Source organism: Momordica charantia (genome assembly GCF_013281855.1).
Source record: "Momordica charantia cultivar OHB3-1 chromosome 2 unlocalized genomic scaffold, Mcharantia_2.0 BLBB01000002.1, whole genome shotgun sequence".
Classification (NCBI taxonomy): Eukaryota; Viridiplantae; Streptophyta; class Magnoliopsida; order Cucurbitales; family Cucurbitaceae; genus Momordica; species Momordica charantia.
The window spans coordinates 2779705-2798927 of NW_028275160.1; the positions used below are offsets into that span (position 1 = coordinate 2779705).

At 34.4% G+C, this 19223-nt stretch overlaps 3 protein-coding genes across 7 annotated transcripts; all 3 read right to left on the reverse strand.

Annotated features, from left to right (window-relative positions):
- Positions 1-39: 39 nt before the first annotated feature.
- Positions 40-5880, reverse strand: LOC111011157 (uncharacterized). Of its 3 annotated transcripts, XM_088120650.1 has the most exons (7): positions 5704-5880; positions 3304-3663; positions 2393-2587; positions 2055-2294; positions 1559-1776; positions 936-1187; positions 40-627 (listed from the first exon to the last, which is right to left on the reverse strand). In XM_088120650.1, the coding sequence occupies exons 2-7, from the start codon at positions 3635-3637 to the stop codon at positions 364-366; spliced, it is 1503 nt and encodes a 500-aa protein (XP_087976776.1). In that variant the 5' UTR covers positions 3638-3663; positions 5704-5880; the 3' UTR covers positions 40-363. The 3 variants fall into 3 exon arrangements, with proteins under 3 accessions (XP_087976776.1, XP_087976777.1, XP_087976778.1); XM_088120651.1 differs by lacking the exon at positions 5704-5880 and having other exon boundaries at positions 2055-2225; positions 3304-3895; XM_088120652.1 differs by lacking the exons at positions 2055-2294; positions 5704-5880 and having other exon boundaries at positions 3304-3895.
- A 1612-nt stretch (positions 5881-7492) lies between these two features.
- Positions 7493-10901, reverse strand: LOC111011041 (E3 ubiquitin-protein ligase RSL1). Of its 3 annotated transcripts, none has more exons than XR_015789225.1 (4): positions 10071-10901; positions 8902-9683; positions 8255-8424; positions 7493-7931 (listed from the first exon to the last, which is right to left on the reverse strand). XR_015789225.1 is itself a non-coding variant. In XM_022284654.2 (3 exons), exons 1-3 carry the CDS (start codon positions 10686-10688, stop codon positions 8319-8321), a joined length of 1506 nt encoding a protein of 501 aa, XP_022140346.1. In that variant the 5' UTR covers positions 10689-10900; the 3' UTR covers positions 8027-8318. The 3 variants fall into 3 exon arrangements, 1 of the variants encoding a protein (XP_022140346.1); XR_015789226.1 differs by having other exon boundaries at positions 7494-7916; XM_022284654.2 differs by lacking the exon at positions 7493-7931 and having other exon boundaries at positions 8027-8424; positions 10071-10900.
- Positions 10902-12057: 1156 nt separating this feature from the next.
- On the reverse strand, positions 12058-15397 carry LOC111011310 (zinc finger (C3HC4-type RING finger) family protein). The gene is made up of 3 exons (XM_022285019.2): positions 14613-15397; positions 12916-13685; positions 12058-12505 (listed from the first exon to the last, which is right to left on the reverse strand). The coding sequence occupies exons 1-3, from the start codon at positions 15345-15347 to the stop codon at positions 12313-12315; spliced, it is 1698 nt and encodes a 565-aa protein (XP_022140711.1). The 5' UTR covers positions 15348-15397; the 3' UTR covers positions 12058-12312.
- Between the last annotated feature and the right edge of the window lie 3826 nt (positions 15398-19223).

The window sequence follows — 19223 nt, forward strand, 5'->3', positions numbered from 1 at the left end:
GGAGAAAGAGAGAGAGAGGTACTTTCTAACAACCACAAGTTACAGCATTATGAATTGCATTTTTATTCTATTGTCTTGTGTTCAACGAGACATCCAAGCAACTTAAAAATGTAATCGAAGTTTAAGAATCAGAAGAGTCTGATTCAGTAATACTCCTATTGCAGGGAATAATTTGCCCCTTTGAGAGCATGTTCTCTAGACCCTTAACTACCCTACCCATAAACTCGGAAATGCAATTGGGCAAAAGAAAAAAAAAATGAAAATGAAAACTATAACTTTCTTTCTCCTTTGTACCTGCTGGAGGAGCAACAGAGCAATTGTGTGGTATTTACATTACCTATAGTGAACTACAACAGTTACCTCTTATTCAGTGGCAGAATAATCGACGGTTTGAGCTTCAAGATCTTCTGTGTCACATTCAAAGCAGGTTTGATCTATGGGACTGGAATTGTTCAGCGGGCCTTGTGGGGTTCCAAAGAGGGTAGTAAATATCTGTCTGTGGCACTCGTCACAAAAATATACATAGGTAAAATGGCCTTCATATGGGAGCTTATGAACTGCAGCTCCTGGTAGGATCCGATGCACGTAATCGGTCATTGATGGTGGAACCACCATATCATCCATCCCCTGTTCGAATGAACATAGGAGATCAAAAAGGGAGGGAAAACCAAACTACAATTTGACAGTAAGATATACAGTTTATTTTTATTGTCCAGACCAAGTCATTTTCATTTACTTTTAGCTAGTTGTTCAATTGCTCAGACGTCATGGATCAGCCAGTTCAAGTCAAGCAGAAACCACTATAAGGTAGTTAATAAAGAGATGAGGATGACGGGAAGGGATCAGCAAACTGCTACTGTTTATAATGATCAAAATTGTCATGGTGCGAAAAGTTAGATTTTGACGAAGACGAAGATCAACAATCAGAATCTAACCTGCCATATATGTATTGGACCAAGGAAGCCTGTAAATTCCTCTTGGACATCACCTAGCAAAGACTTGAGCCAATAAATCACGGATTTTACTCTTCGTTTCTGTAATCTAAGGTCGTGAAGCCTGAAACCCCAATCTGACACCAGTAATGCAGCTTCCTCCATGAAAGGTTTTGCATTACCTTGCCTGATTGATTCTTCCACGTCTCTTTGCCAGAACTCTTCATAGATTGGATCCTCTATTAAAGCTCTATCCTGAAAAATGATGATTAATACACTCAGTGATGATTTACACGGGTAAAGTTTTCATGCAATCTCAAAAACTCAGTGAACTCTTAAGAAAAGAAAACCAATTAACAGAATCTTAGTGGCTCGGACCCAACACTATGAAGTCTTATGTATAGAACCTGACAGTAGATGTCCAGAGCTTGACATTGTACACGAGAACAATACGAAACGTAGAATTCGGTATCCGCATCTAACAGGTGTTTAGTCGGGCTTAATAAACATGAATACATACTAGGGATATCATAGGTGTTTAATCGTCAATTAACAGGGAAGAGCATAGACGAATTGAGATTATAAATCAACAAAATCAACAATGATTGTGGATAATCATGTCTCACCCTTTTTCCTAGTGATAATGCCAACCACTTATCAATCTGACCATGCTTCCCAGATAGGAAGCTCTTACGGTAGAACAGAGAGAGAACCCTCGGAAACCTTCGAGCTAGAATGTACATAAATTTCCGCTTTCTACTCCATTTATCCCATGTCCGACGTCTTTCCTCCTTAGTCATACTTGGATCATAGGGATTAATCATTGGAGCAAACATAGCCGCACCTGCAACACAATACCAATTAATATCAGAGATTCTATTACCCAAATTTCGTCATTACATTTGGGTATCCGCATCCAATATCCGTCTCTCACCCCCTCTCCCTCTCTCTTTCAGTTGGCTTACAATCCCACTCCGGCCATACAATTACAATGGAAGATGGCCAACTAAATGTGAGCTAGGTTCCTAAAAGCCGCTGTTTATTTTAGTTATTTCACAGTTCCGCATTGAGCTTATTGAGTCTTCAACTGAAGAAAAATAATGGTATTGCCTTTATTCGTACCTGCAAGTTTATCAGGAATATACCTAAGAGCGGCCCAAGTATGCATGCTCCCAGTTGAATACCCTAGTACCCAAAATCTATCATTGACGCCTAAAGCAATTGCTAAAAATGACATGTCCATTGCTGACGATTCAAGGTTTCTTTGAGGATGAGGATCACTCTCTCCATAGCCTGGAAGATCATATGTCAACAAGCGAATGCCAAACTCTTCCAATAGTGAAATCTTAAGTCCAGGTATGCCTAAAAATAAGAATAACACCACCAAAAGTCACAGGCATGCATGCAGAAATAATTTCATTTTAACAGTTCCCCGAAATCTCTCTCTCCTCTGATAATACCTGCAAGCCGAGAAGACAGGAAAGTATGAGGAGCGATCATTGAAAATCTAGCTCTGTCAGCAGAGACACCTTGCTCCTTGTATGCCAAGAATCTACCATCGGGGAGCATTACCCGGCTTGCGCTAGGAGGATGTATGTAAACTTTCTTAATTGGTGAGATGGGAATATCATCATGTTGAGTACTTAGACTCAAAACTGCAGATAAACAAACCGGATTGTAAAAATGATCTATAGCCCGAGGAGAAGGGTGGAAAGCATGAGGAAAGAATCAATTTCTTACAGTTTTTCAGGGAGGGAAAAAAAGACAGTTAGTGTGCTTAATTAAATTCTTAAGGCAGCCACAGAGGAGAATGCTATAAAAATAGTTCAACGATTAAAGACACTGCACAGTGCACAAAATACAAAAACATCCAATTCTAGACTTCATAGTTCATCAATCACGTTGCAATACAAAGCTTCAACCTACTGAAGAACGAATTGGTTGACTATGGTTGACTATTGACCGTACATGATTAAATAGCATATAGCTATGATGCGTTTAAGATAGCTATTTACTACCGCATAACTTCTCAGGTTCGTCGTCGGAAAAAAAAAGGTGAAGAAAGCAAATTAACAAAAAAAGGTACCATTAAGAACAAAATTCATCAGGTAATTCTTCTGTCAGGTACAGATATGATCCTAAGGTCCAAAGCGAAAATGAGTTGAAACTTGCAATCGCTCAATGCAACTCACTTCCTAGAAACCTAATAAAGTAGAGAAAAGCGCGAAGACGATTCAAGCAGCCAAGTAAGGAAATGAAGTAAATTCGGAAAACACAAGCTCAAATTAACTTCTGCAGTCTTTATGATCTTTAAAAAGATAAAAAAAAAAAAAAAAAAACAGATAGAGCACAAGCAAATCTAGAATTTTACCTGCAAAAACAACCACCGAAACGGACAGAATGACCATCCAGACATGAAACGGATCCTTATCCTCCGGCAAGTAGTCGTTGAAGAACCGCAATTTACCACAAACCTTCTCACAAGGCCCTCTAACTTTCTTCTCAATGTACGATCCCCTCCCAAACGTCTTCAGAACATACGATTCCTTATCTCCCAAACTCTGCACCACAATGTCTCTACAACCCTTCCCAAACTCCACAGCCATCTCTCCCGCCGCCTTGAGGAACTCCTTAACTTGATCTCCAAAATTCTCCGATTCGCCGGCACTATCTCCCGCATAGGACGGCGGCACTGGGGAACTCATGCCGGCCGCAGATCCAAATCAGCGCACTGCAGGATCGCCGACGACGTCACAGGAACCAGTAGTCAGTGCCGTCGAAATGCATAATATAAATAAAGAGCAGAAATGGAAGTGATGGCGAAAAGGCTTGAATGAGACGCAAAGCGAGAAAAAAAAAAGGATGAGAGAAATCTATGGTTTGTAGGAGAAGACGTTGACGAAGAAAGGAACTGAAAAGGCAATGGTGGTGGTAGAGGTGGTGGGTGGGGACGAAGACGACGAACAAACACGAATTGAATTATTTATTTTTATTTTTTATTTAAAAAAAGGGGTGAATTATTTATTATTTATTATGGAATTATTTTGGGATTGCTGGGAAAATGGCGCTGATTTGAAAAGTATGGACGGCTGCTTCTGCTCTGCTCTCTCTGCTTCAACCTCAAACCGTTTCGGTGGCCTTTATTCTTTATTTATTCTTATTCTTATTTTTTTTTTTAGTTCTTTGTTCTCTCCACTGTCTGGACTTTTTTTTTTCCCTTCGTTTTTTAAGTTGCTTAACTTAATTTTAATATATATTCTTTTTTCTTAATCAGAGGACTAATATATGTTCTTTCTAAACTTATCATTTCAATATTGCACTTTTAATTTATTATAATTAATAATAAATTTTGAAAATTCAAAAAGTACATAAATAAAATATAATTAAAACATAATATCTAAATCCTTACACACCGTTGAAGATGTCTCTTAGGACAAATTAGTCCACAAAGTTATTTTCAAGAGACAATTTCATTTTTGCCTAATTAAAATTTCAATATTGGGATAATAAGTGTCTATGAAGAAATATACCTAAAAAGTAAGTTTTAGAAAAAGTAATACTAGAAAATTACTCCATCGTCCGGTGTTATATTTTCTCAACTTCCAAATTTATCTGGTATTATTATTTTTATGTTAGGTTAAATTACAAATTCAATACTTATTGGACAAAGTTTCAAATTTTTTTTTTTTGAAATTAGACAAAGTTTCAATTTAGTTACTACAATTTTAGAAATTTCAATTTATTTCTTTTGATATTGGCTTAGTTTCATGTTGTCTTTATACCTTAAGTTTAATCTCAATTTAGTCACTATGGTTTTAAATATTTCAATTCAATCTTTATGATTTTGGACAATATTTTAATTTGATCTATATAATTTTAAAAGTTTCACCCTAATCTCTATGATTAAGGCTTGATTTTAAAAATTTACCTTCAATTTAGTCCTTATAATTTTAAATTACAATTTGATCTAAACTTCACAAATCCCCAGTAACTATGTTAGTTGAATGTATTACAATTTAGGGCCAAGTAAAAAACAAAACAATATATATGGTTTTTCCAGTAATTAAAACTAAATTTAGAGACTAGGAATTGAGATTTAAGCAAATCATAGTTACTAAACCAACTAAATTTCTAATCTAACCCAAGATGAAGTGAGGTATGCAAGATGGGATAATATATATATATATATGTTTTGGCAAACAATATAAAGAGGAATTTGAATGTGCATAATGACCGATAAAAAGTATATATGCATAGGAGTTAGCAAGAAAAGTACACGTGCAAAAAGTGATCATAATTATACAATTTCAGTAAGACCAATAAATTGTAATACATTATTTAATGTTTCACGCATTTTAGTGAAATTAACATATGGTTTCTACCCTAAAAAACTTTAGGAATGTGACAGCATTCCTATTCCTATTCCTATTCCTACCAAATGAAATGATGGATCTTCTAACCACTTTTATAAATTAGTTTAGTAGCTAATTTTAGGAAATATACAACTAACTTTTATAAATTACCAAATATAAAATTGGTAAAAAAGGCATTTTATCAAGTTGTATTTGTAGTTGTACTAAAAAAGCTAAATCTAATTGAATATATAAATGGTATTTGACTCATCCCTAAGCCCTAAACCTAAACTATTTAATTTCAAATAACTAAAAATATATATATTTAATTTCAAACATAAAATATTTTAAAAATATAATAGAAACAAGGAATAAGGAATATATATCTGGAATGTAGAATCCCGAGAAGATTTCGATACCGTTAAAACGTCTCCGTTCCATTGTAGGCCGTACAAAGCTTGCCGCAGAGCCGGTGGAAGAAACCTCAGTCGCAGCGACGGCCGGCGGAGAGCGGCGGCGGCACCGGCCACGGCCAGGACGAGCTGCCGTTCGAAAAATCAAATCGACGCCCATTCTTTTTCCACAGAATCATTTTTTAAATTTCAATTTGCATTTAAAATGAGGACTCCACTTCCGGTTCGGGGTCACCTAGGGCACATAATTCTAATTGGTTGAAGGTGAAAGCGAAAAGACGGGAATGTCCCTCCGTTTCTCCACCACTGAGTCGCTCTTTTTTGTTTGGATGCGAATGAACCGTAAAGTAAACGCTACTGCGTCACTATCTAATATTTATTCAGAAATTTAATTTCACACAAGCCTTTTAAAAGAAAAAAAAAAAGAAGAGATAATATATAATACTGGCTCTAAAGCCAACTAATTATGGATTAGGAAGAGTGATTAAATAATTAGACTGGAGATTAATGACCAAAGCCAATCATCTTATAAAGCTGGAGTGAGTATAACAACCACATGGATGGCAATTGGAAAGTACTTTTTTTTTTGAGTCTCAATTTTAAAGTACTAGTAAATAATAACAGAGAAAAATTATAATCATCATTAACATAAGAGAAACTATGGGTTAACTGAAAGATGAGTTGTTAAAAAAAAAAAAAAAACTTTTGACTTTTCCGAGAATTCTAATCCAAATTATAAAAGAAGTTGAGCTTGTATAATCAGTTTATAATTATCATAATTTGGATTAAACTAGCTTAAGATTTTTTTATATGTATATATCCATTAATCGACCTAACTCACCACGAAGTTTTGAATTAATTTTTGCTAAATCACTGGCCTAAGATTTTTAACCCTATAAAAGTATCTACTATTATAGATATGCCATATTTATTTTTAATTTCCATGTCCGTCACAACCACTATTTATCAAAAAGAACAAAAAAATTTGAAAAGTATATCAAATAAAAGAAAATGAAGTAAGTTGAAACATGGTATTAGTTCATAATAGTTTTTTCTCTATCATTCTTTTTAATCTCTAACTGTTTAGAGGTTTTGATTTTGATCCTTGAATTTTATCCACATTCTATTATTGTCATATTCAGCTTGATATTGATATGACATAAATAATGAAGGTAGTTACATGACATTATTAATCAATTATACGGTTGGATTAACTATGAAATTTAAATATAAAAAATTGATGATTAAAATTTAAATTTTATAAGTTAAAATGATCAAAATAAAAGGTGGACTGCATTTCTAATTGCTTTTTTTCCTTCTTTTAGTAACCATTTCTTATTTCACGTTCTAAAACATTTTGAATTAAAAAAAAAAACTTAAAAAATTTATACGAAAGTTAATTTTAAAAATTACAAATTTAATTTTATATTTAATATTTATTAAAAAATAATATTAAAATAATGTTTTTATTTATATTTTTATTAAAATAAAAAACGAGTATAAAAAAAATAATAAACTTGATTTTGTAATTTCCAAAATTTTTACGAAAGAAATGTTTCTTAAAAATGAGAAATGAAAATTAGTTACTAAATGCTTATGTTTCTAAAAAAAACTGAAAATAGGAACAAAACAAGTTCGAAATGTGTCATAATAGAATAATAGATGTAGATCTATAAGATATTATTTCAATTCATTAAACAAAGTGTTTGAGTTGGACAAAATTACAAAAATACCGTGCGACTTTTCATAAAGGTTTCAAAACAAGAATGATGTGACATGCCTAGATTAAATTTAAAGAGAGAGAAGGTACAAAAGGGAAGATTAAGGTAAATTTGAGTTGGACAATGGAAAAAGTAATTATGTTCGCAATGAAGAAACTTTTTAGGACAAAAATATTTTTGACAAGAGAGGAAATGTGGTATCGGATTCCACGTTAATTGCCACATCATTCCAACCTTTCGTTCAAAATACTAATGAATGTTTGATTAGAGGTATTTTAAAACGTTTATAATGTTAAAAGTAGTATTATAAGAGCTCCCTCGATCTTATGCTCACCATGTCCCTTGTAGTAGGTGCTTTTTATTTTTGGGCACTGGTACCCCAAGCCATTCTCGAAGTGGACCCGACCGCCGTCCAACATCCCAACAAAGCTGCAATGCTGAAAGAAACCCAACTCGATAGCCCTAATATGCTTCGTTGCCCGGAGGATATATATCACTCTGACCAAGAACATACTGAAAGAATATCATGAGCTGATAGGGGATCAACATATCGAGGATCCTCGGACTGAAGTAAGGAAGCGAGCATGAAACTTTTAAAAGAACAAACGAATGGCAAAGTTCATGAAAATATATATATAGAGGTGAAGATTCAAATCCATTATCTTTTAGTTAAAGACAGAGATATAGGTCAACTATTATAACCCAATCTAACTCCTAAATAATTACATGTACACTAACCAATGACCATATCAAGATTCATTAGAAATAACGAGTCAAAGACTGATGGTAATTTTCCATCTAGAACTAATTCCATCTGAAAAGTGAACAATATTTACCTGACATTTGCCTGAATTCAAGCAAATCTCACAAAATGTCGCACCCGCCAATGTCGATCCTCTATCATCCCTGACGTATGATGTTATGCTCGTGCCATATTGGACACGCACACGTTGGTTTCTTGTTCTTCCACTCAGCTCCACAAGTATAGCAAAATTCATATCCGCATCTGTAGAGCATCAGCCCCAAACATTAACCACACTAATAGAAACGTTAACCTACCACTATATTCAAAAAACTCGAGAATGGTAACACTGTGTACCATGTAGGTTTGAAAATCAGCACAACACTCATCAAGCAGCTATCAATATTAATTGAATTGGGGGAGTAAATGATATTAGAACTAAGAACCTCCCCTTCTGATACTATATTAAACAACACTATATTCAAAAAGTTCAAAGGAAATAGATTTAGAACATCTATGGTGAGTTGGGATTATTTTGAAAAAAATACTTTGGGGTGAGAGCACTTATTCAATAACTACTTTAAAGAAAACATTAATTATAGACTTCTCCAGTGCTTTTTATAAAATTTTTTAAAGGTGCATTTAACTGATTAAAAGCACTTCCCACCTCCCAAAATAATACTAAACTCACCCTTAATCTTTAAAATTTATTTTGAATAGAAACAAAAGAAGGAAACAGACCTGCAAATGATGTGATAGCATCCTTCTGCAAGTTCAACCAAATGGCTGCATCTCGCACATGGCCGCCAGAGCTTCTCTCTGGCTAGAGACTTCAGCTTCGCATCTTCCGTTTGATTTTTGTAGCTTGAATTTTGGTAGTCCTTGCAAGTCATGCCATCATGCCAGGAGATTTTGCAATTGATGCAAAAAAGTCGATGGCATTTCATACATTCTCTGGCTCCAGATTGCTTTGCGTTCCCGTGCATATTTTTTGTATACTCCAGAACCTCAGTCTTTGACATCAAAGCAGAGCATCTAGGACGTGGGCAATACACTTTCTCTGAAACAGGAATGGAAGATTCCTTAAAGCGTTGAATTATGATTTCAATTACTTCGGGTGGGAGAAGTTTGTTGCAACTCTCGATGCTCAGTATAGATTCACAGCCTTCATGAGGACATTTAGCTTCAGATCCAGCAAGAAACTTCACTTCTATGTGTTGTTTCATGCAAGAAAAGCAGTATCTATGAAGGCAGCCATCGACAGTAAACATTTGGCACAATTTAGTATCTTCAAAACAAATCTTGCAGTTCTCTTTCTCTAGCAACTTCCTGCACTTGCCTGTTTTTGCAGCACGCAACCTGACCTGAGAAGCTGTGGCGTCTTTTGAAAATTTAAAGGCAAACTTCTCGTCATCTTTTGCTGCCAAAATGGGTTCACAATAAGTAAACTTTCCACGAAGAAGAGTCACCTTCTCTACCAAAGCTGCAACCTTGCTTTCTCTTGGACGTACTCTACCTGAAACCTGCATTCAGTAATCACATACAGCATTAAATACTTCTGCTGCGGAATCTAACAATGAATAAAATCATTGCTCGCAGCAACCCAGAAAAATATTCATAGGGGGGATTGTGAAAAAGGAACAGAACTTGCATCTACAGATAACAAAAGCGGGCAAAGAATTCTTCATTGAAAAGAGCTATAAACAGAGAATTCTGAAGTGTATCTTCCTCTTTGCTGTCCTTGAATAAACCAAAAAAAAGGAAAAAGTACACGACAAAACAATAGGGACAATGTCAGTGGAGTAGAAAACTGCAACAATCAAAATGTTGATAAGTTTGAGACATCTGATAGGCAAATCCTTGTTCGTAATGTTAAAAAATTGTGAAAATGCACACTTGTGTTAACTCACATATTTGTAAATCGTATGATCATCGCAGAAGAAGGAAACCCTTTCCAAGGGAAGCACAAGAGCCGCCTCAAGCCCTTCGATCAGAGCCCTAAGGTAAGCAAGCTTGTGACTCAGGGCTTTGCTCTCTCGAACGGCTTCCAATGGCTTACTCACTTCGATCAATAAATTATCTCTCGAATCAAAAATAGCCGCCACAATCACCATCGCGTCTTCGACGCTCTTTTCGCTAATCAAACCCTTGAAATACAATTTGCAACATTCGGTATTAAACAAAGCATTGCGGGACGAACCGACAGCAGACACGTCCGTACCGTACGGACTATCGAAATCGTCCCGCTCGTCGTCGGAGATGTTGATGGTGTCCCCGGCGACCAGGTTGTGAAGTCGGCCGCCGTCCTCCAACGCGTCATTGTCCGATATGAGAATCGCATCGGGAATTTCACAATCGGCGCGATGATCGACGAGAAAGCGTGATGGGCGCGATGACGACGATGATGGAGGAGAGTGGGAAGTAGAGGGGAGAAGAGCCAGTGAAGCGGCGATGGCTTCTTCCATTTGGAGGTCGAAGGCGAGTTCATCGTCAAGGTCGGCATCGAAGTAGGTTGCTCCGGCCGCCATGAATCCCGACGTGGAAGCCACCGTTTCGAATTTGTTCGTTTGTTTTTCCTCCAAAAAGGAAAAATATTAAAAGAAAAGACTTTGACCATTAGGTCAAAAAGTAGTTCGTCTAATGTTAAGTGTCTTTTTATTTTTTTAAAATAATATAATAAATTTAACCCAGTAACGATAGAATTGAAGATCTGACATTTGAATTATATACTCTGATCTTCATAGGTTCGTCCAATCCTTATGTTCTTTGGTGTTCTACATGACTTTTCGTAGGACGGGATCATCCACTTTGAAGGCTCTTTGCCTTACTCTAACATTGCAGTATTGGGACACCATATTTACATACTCGACAACTATAAGGTTCGAGCAATATCAATTTAGTTTCAATGATGTTTAATTATAAATTTTCGAGGAATATTACAACAAAATCATTAAAGTAAAAGGAAATTGAATTCGAAAGTTGGATTTGATAAAATCATATTTATTTTTAATAAATTTAATCCCAGACCAAATTGATTCAATTAAACATCAACATGAACAAAGTTGAGAACATCTTCCTTTCTTGAAATTAGAGATTTCAGATTTTGTAACCAGAAAACCGGCTTTTGAAATATAGGTAATTTTAAAATATTATAATAGAATTTTATTTCTTGAAAACTATATACGAAGAATATAAATAGAATAAGAAATACTAAAACTACAAATATTAATTGCTTGTTGTCACTGAATGTTATTGAGTTTAAAATATTATAAATTTTAATTTGATGAAATAGATACAGTACTGATCTATAAATTTAATTTAAATTTATGTTCTAAAAAAAAGTCTATAAATTTTGAAAATTAACTAATTTCATGTGATTTAGGACATAATAACCAAAGATGTAAGATTCAAATTTCCACCAAAACTCACTTTTGTTCCTTAGTTAATTAGGAATCAAAACAACGAAACACAAAAATATTAGAGCGGACACTCATATATTTAGCCCCCAAGAAAAATTTCGACGTTAAAGAAAGATGCATTCTTCGCATTTGCATGTTGCTCCTTCCGGGTAGGAAAAAAAAGAGAACATACTTTTTCAAAATTCCATCTCATTCTTGAAGTTTTATCGCAAGGCAAAATATTTCATTATCATTTGATAGAAATTATTGGAAGAGACCGCTACAATACAACCTATTGGTTGGAGAGAGATATCAATTACGAGCTAGGCTCACTTTGACACAATTTATTACTTTTTAAGAGATATAAAAAATGTTATGAAAATATTTTGATTATGTATCCATTCATAATTCCGAGCAGGAATTTAGTTAAAGATTGAAACTGAATCCTTTCAATAAAATTGAAAAAGAAATGATCTTTACTCTGAAGAACCAAAGGACCTAAAATTAAAGCTTCACACCAGATGGGGAAGCAAACTTCAGTGATTAAAACCTGTAACCAAAATAGGAGATCATGTGGGATTGTCCCAACAGAAGTTACACCTGAACATGTGAATCATTTCAAAGTTTCAAGTATGTCAGCATATATGGACAGGCAATTTACAGGGGAGAGAGAAAAAAATCAAAATCCCAAGGTTGGGTTGGATCATTTGAGTGATGTTGAAGACTGAACTAGAGCATAGAGGATGGCTTTTGATCAAATATAATAGCACTCATCATCGGAATCATAAAACTCTTCCTCTTCTTCATCAGTGTATATATCGTCATCATCGAAGTCTCTGTTATTGTCATTGTACCAGATGCGATCCTCGGCCCAAAGTGGACAAGAACATGTCGCCTTCTTATCTTTCCACTCTCCTCCACATTTATAGCAAAACTCATGACCGCATCTGCAACATAAAACCCGAGACAAAAGTTCATTTGTGATCAATCAAACTAGATACCAAGAAATGAACGGGTGCAAACTAGATCTGGTTTATAGATGACTTGTAGGTATAAATTGAATGCTACTCACAAATATGCTATTCTAGATTGTCTTTCCTTTTTCTTTTACGTTTACGAGATCAAATAAATAAGACCCAGTTTCATTCCAATCTCCATTTACATTACTATTTTAATTCCTGTCCTTCGAGCTAAGTTTATCCAGAACTAGGTAATTATAGAGACGGATTATAAAGTCCACATTAACGTACAGATTTAGGTTAAAGTGAGAGCTATGAACAGTCTTAAGTTTCTACTTTCCAGTACATATTACAATTTGGGAATAAAGTCTGTTATGATACAATAGAAATGAGGTTACCTGCAAGTCATGTGATAGCAACCTTCAGCAAGTTCAATCATGTGATTACACTTCACACATTGGCGCCACAGATTCGTCGATGCCAGGGACTTTAATTTCACATCTTCAGATGCGGGATTATTTGACCTTTTATAGTCATTGCACGAAACGCGATTATGCCAAGGAACCTTGCAGTTGATGCAGAAAAGACCATGACACTTCATGCATTTCCGTACTCCAGATTGGTTGGCACCACCAAGGACATCTCTAGTGTATTCCAAGACCTCGTCTTTTGTCATTAGAGCCGAGCATTTTGGATATGGACAATAAACTTTCTCAGAAACAGGTATGGAAGCTTCTTTAATGCGTTGGCGCATAGTAGCCATATCTTTAGGTGTCAAGAATTTTGCACAGCTATCGACATTAAGATCAAACTTACAGCCATCATGTGGACACTTGGGCACCAATCCTTGAAGTAATTTCACCTCCACATGTTGTTTCATACAAGAAAAGCAGTACCGATGCAAGCAGCCATCAACCGCAAACATTCTATTAACATCACAATCCTCCAAACAAATAACACAAGCCTCATTTAGCTTCTTCTTCAGGGCAGGACCTTCAGTTCGGGTTATCTCGGTAACTATTGCATCTCTTGCTAGTTTGAATGCAAACTTAATATCATGTCGAGCCACAAGCTTGGGCTTGCAAGAGTCGAAACATATTTGAAGATGAGTTACCTGACTAAGTAGCACAGCAATCTTACGCTGCTTGGGTGGCCATTTTCCAGTAACCTGTGCACGGCTTAATAATAAGATGTTGGATTGTTAATTGTAGTTCTAGAAATAAAGTGCAAGTGAAAAGCCAACCCCGAGATCAACCATTTTATACAAAAACCCTGAAGCAGGAGAGAATCACATCTAAGTCACCTTTTCTGAAAGACTGCTTTTGCTAAAAACAGACTCCCAACTATTACCATGAAAGGATAGCTGCGACCTATAGGATTGAGGACCCATCACTTATATTGTAGTTATTGAGAGATGACATCCTAATAATATTAGCCCCAAACGGTCAAATATATGCCATCTGCAACATCCTGATCTCTACCAGCTGTTACTATATCTTTACCATTTTCTATATAAGCTCACTACCAGATTTTTTAACATGACTTTCTATAAGGATGGTGGGTCTTTAATGTTCGTCATGTTCTAAATCACACTAATTGAGAATGGGTTTAGGATTCCTTGAAACTTAACAATGAAATAATCACCAATTCTTAATCAAATTACTTAAAATTTATGGGGTGGGTCTGTACATTACATCATTTTGCAATTCCACCTACTCATGTAAGAAATAGAAACAGATCTAGTTCCTTGAGTAACCTCAAAATTGATGTGAAATGGGGTTTAACCAATATTGTCAGCACATTTTTTACATTCATCTACGCCACTAAAGTCCAACATCCTCTTCTAGAAGGTGCTTAAGCAACCAGACCACCGTTAAAGTAAAATGTAAGGATCGCATGCCACGTGATACAAGTGTAATCATATAAATGTCTGAAGATCAACGTACAACTTGTAGAAGACAGCTAAAGATTTGAATAAAAAATTATCTTGGGAGCATTTCGTTGCCAAACATCAAAGGGCCGTTGACAGACAAGGAAATGAAAGAAATTTGTCGAAGAATGAAGATTAAACAACAAAGGCATAGAGAAGGCTTACAAATTGATAAAGAGGATAGTAATCGCAGTAAAAACGAAGGCGCTTCAATTTCAAACCCATTGCTGCGTTCAGTCCTTCGATCAAAGCCTTAACCTCAGCCACTATCTTGCTCCTTTCGTTTCCAATTAGGGGTTTTTTCATCTCGAAGACTAATTTATCCTCTGGATCGCAAATAGCAACGCCGATTCCAACCACAGCACGTCTCTCATTTCCAATCCCTTCCTCGCTTACCAGACCCTTGAAATAGAGACTAGAAAATCCCTGGTTCTCGACGCCCTTCGAGCTGCCCTCACCGAAGGGTTTCTGAAAAGTGTCTCCGCACTCACTCCAGTCGTCATCGCGAATGTTAAAGATCTCCCTCGCGAAACCGTGATCGTGAATCCGACGGTGAAGTTCCCCGCCAGTCCTGCGCATCTCGAACTGGCATTGAAGCCAGTCTTGAAATATTTGATCAGATTTCGCGACGTCCTGGGCGTGAAGAGAGCCGATTCCGGAAAAATCATCATCCCGTTCGAATTCTTGAAGTTCTGAGCGTAGAATTGAGGAGGAAGAGGAAGCGGGAGCTTGAGAAGCGAGTGATGCGGCGAGAGCTTCTTCGAGTTGAAGATGGTAGGCAAAGTCCAGGTCGGAATCCAGCGCCAAGGCGTCCATGAGTTCACGAAACTGCTCCATTTTAATGGCGCTTAAATCTTCGCAGTCGTAAAATGGAGAGGGTGGGTCGGCCGGAGTCGACATTGATTGGATTCTTTATTTCGTGGAGGATGACGCAATAAAACTAAACACCCAAAATTAATAATCACATCGCTCCCTTCGTAAGCTTTTGTGTTTTTATATTAAAATTTTCACTTTTATCCTTAAGCTTATAAAAATGTGCCCAAAATAAATCTTTGGTTATTCCTAACGAATAAGTTATTACTGTGCAATGGTTACAAAAAAAAAAATAAAAAAATTAGTTAACAATCTTCGTTATAATTTGTTTAGATTTAAAACTTAGATATTTAACAGAAACTAACATCTTTACTAACCAACTTTAACTAAATCTCCACCTTATACGTTGTAATGGTACTAAAATAACTAATGTCTTTACAATAGGTTAAATGAGAATAATTTTGTATAATTTAATATTTTTCTAATTTTGTATAATTTAATATTTTTCTAAAGTAAGTACTTGGAAGCTTTTTTTAAGTGTTTCTATTTTTTAAGTTTATTTTGATAATATATTAACTTTCAAAATATAGTTCATAAAGTTGAACGGTATCTAATATGTTATTAATTTTTTTTTAAGAAATTGTTATTAATTTTTTTTAAGAAATTGTTCTTAATTTTTTAACAATGAGTCTAGATTATAAAAAATATAAATAAAAAGTCTAACATATTAGAGATCTGATAAGCCCAACATTGAGAGTTAATTAAGAAATCTATTAAACATTTAAAAAAAAAGTTGAAACATAGATTAGATACGACATTTAAATCCTATTAAATGATTTTTAAAATCTACACCAAAACATACCATATTTATACACATGCCAATTTTCGTATTATTTAGTAGAAGACTAATTAGGTTTGTTTCTTAAGATATGAAAACTAATTAGATAATTTAAAAGAAAAATGATAAAAAAAATTGTTATAGATATTTTTTCTGCATGGATTTGGTGTGGGGTAAAATTTTCCATAATCATTGTTGTTGACTTATGAGTTATAAACTTTTCACCAAAATGGTTTATTGAATTCAACTTGGATTTCTATAACACATTTATTTGCATATTCTAAACACATATTATATAAACATAAACATTTGCTTCTCACTTTTACTTTTTGAAAATTTCCATTTTATTAAAATTTATAAGAATACATTTAGATATAAATTATATGAATTCGAGAACCTATAATTCAATAAATAAGAATGTTAATTTGGGTGAAAAAGGCTCTCGGTCCAGATCGTCATCCCTACGTATTGTTATACTAAGAAAAAACTAATTATGATATTATATTCTTGACTAAAATGTCGATAATTCAGATCTTCACTCTCATATGTCATTGAACTATAAAAACAAATCTTCATAATCCCAACCTATATTATTAAAAAATTGTTTAATCAAACGGATAAATAAATTAAGTGGCCGTCTCAGTGAATTTATATCCGTCGGGTATGAATTTTTTAAGTGAAAAACATGTATTTTTTCCATCACAATGCATACCTATATTTTTAAGTCAAAATTGAAAATTGTATTTTTCCTTTTTAAAAGGATAAAAGTAGCCACTCTGGTTACACCTTGTCCACAAACTATACATTGTTAACTGATTAGATTGCATATATTTATTATATTTTATATTTTCCTTTCAAATACCTTTTTTTTAGCCATACAATAAGTTTCAATAAATAAATTCAAATTATTCCGAAAATAAATAAATAAATAAAATTTTTTTGAAGCCCTTCCAAACTCAAGAACAACAGCCTCTGTAGCCACGCGAATAGAGACCGGGGTCCCGCTTTCAATGGGATCTGAAGTTAATTTTCACAAAGCCCAAAGCCCAGGCCCATAATTCAGCCATCGAATTGGGACTCAACTGGATTCGGCTCACACATTATTGGGCCTCAATAGAAGCCCGTTCCCGATAGAAGCCCATCGAATTGGAACTCTCTCTGGAAATTACCTTGTGTTTAATTAGAAATAATTTGTATCAGGCGTTTAATTTTTTTCCTCCTTAATCGAAAATTTATTGTGTGTTTAATTTAATAAATTAATAAAACAGTTGAGGGTGAGAGATGAGCAAAAAATGTGTGAGGTTGGAGTAGCTACATTTGGGATTATCCCCCGTGGACATACGACCAAAGGAAGGAGCGATGCTTGTTTTAGAAGAAACGTACAAGATTAATGCGGTACACCCTTCTGCAATGCAACAGGTCAAGGTGGTAGGTGATGAAGTGATACCACATGCCGAGAATATCCCATAATGACTCATTAGAGTTCATACATAAGTAGGCCCTACCACGTCGCACGTGCGCGCAAGCATCCTCCCTACTCGGCTATAACACCTATAAAAACGACAGAATACCATGACTACAGGGGTAAGTGAAAAATCTGTCACTAAACTACTAAGTTGTTTACCATTTCTCTCATGTTTGATTTCTAACTTGATTGTCGGAGAATATTAAGCGGGCACTGCATCGATGTCAAGACTTGTTGTTGCAGGCTCGTCTGTTTGAGGGTCGCTCATCCGAATGACACGTAGACCTCTTCGATTTCATCATTTCTCAAAAATATTTGATAGAAATGTACTGTTAAAAAAACAATAAAAATAAAAATTATAAACTAATTTTCAATGTCATGAAAATCAAACGATTTACAACAATAACAATTATTTAGGAGAAAAATATATTAAAAAATAAAATATTTTCCACGTTGATAAAATAAAAACGTCTTACCGCCCAAAATTGAATTGAATTCAGAATTATGCAATTTCATTTCTTAAAAAAGAAAAAAAAAAAGCCTTTGTTAGATGTTGCATCTAAATTGAAGAGAAAAGAAAGTCCTCGTGCAAAATCAAGCCGTATTTTTTTTTCCATATATAAAACAAATAAAAAGGAATATAAAATCTACATGCTTTTTATTCAAAAATGTCATACTTAGAGGAAAAAAAGACCACGACTAAGGTAGAAGTAGAAGCCTTTATTTGACCGAAATCAAAGTTTTTGAGTAATTATTAAATCCTCACGTCACACGTGGGATCCGTTAATGTCCAAAATATGTTTATATCAATTAAAATTCATATCATATGATTAATTGTTTTGGAAATTTTGATGACCAAGGAATTTTCTCACCGTCCCATTTTTTTTAGAATAAGCACAGGCTTTTAAGATCACATTCATATTTTTAATAATTGTTTGACTACGAATTATTTGTCTAATTTCACGAGGTAAGATAAAAAGAAAATAGACCAATTTAAGTATACAGTTCGATGGATAAGACTCTTATTATCATCTTCAAGATCGATGCCTTTATCCCCACTTCCAAAACTATTCAAACTAAAAATATAGAGGAGGAGAGACAAGTAAAAGACTAATATGTGATTGCAAATTAATAGGGTCAAAATAAGAATATTATACAAAGTAATTTTCAATCAATGCAAACCAATCTGAGCATAATTCGATTATTTACTTTTGAGATTCGAATTTTCCACTCACGTGTTAAACTAAAAACAATTGTCAATCAATACATGGTGTGAATGAAAAGAGTATGTTATTAAAATTTTTCTATATCATTACGTTAGCTAGGTGATTATTAAGATTATCTTACTCAATAATCATTAGATAAAATAAAATAAAATATTCATTATCATTATTAAAATTTGCTTGTGGTTAGTGAATTTTAAAAATTATATATGTTTATAATCATTTTATAAAAAAAAAAAATATTAGAAAACAAACTTCTATCTAATAAAATTTTTTCAAACAGATAAAAAGGGTCTGCCACGTAGAAATTAAATTCCTCTGAAATTTGAAAATAATAATTCAACTAAGTAATTGGAATACGTTAAATTCAGAATAAAGCAATGAGAAATAGATATCTAAAAAGAAAGAGAAACTTAAACTTTATTTTAATACGAAAA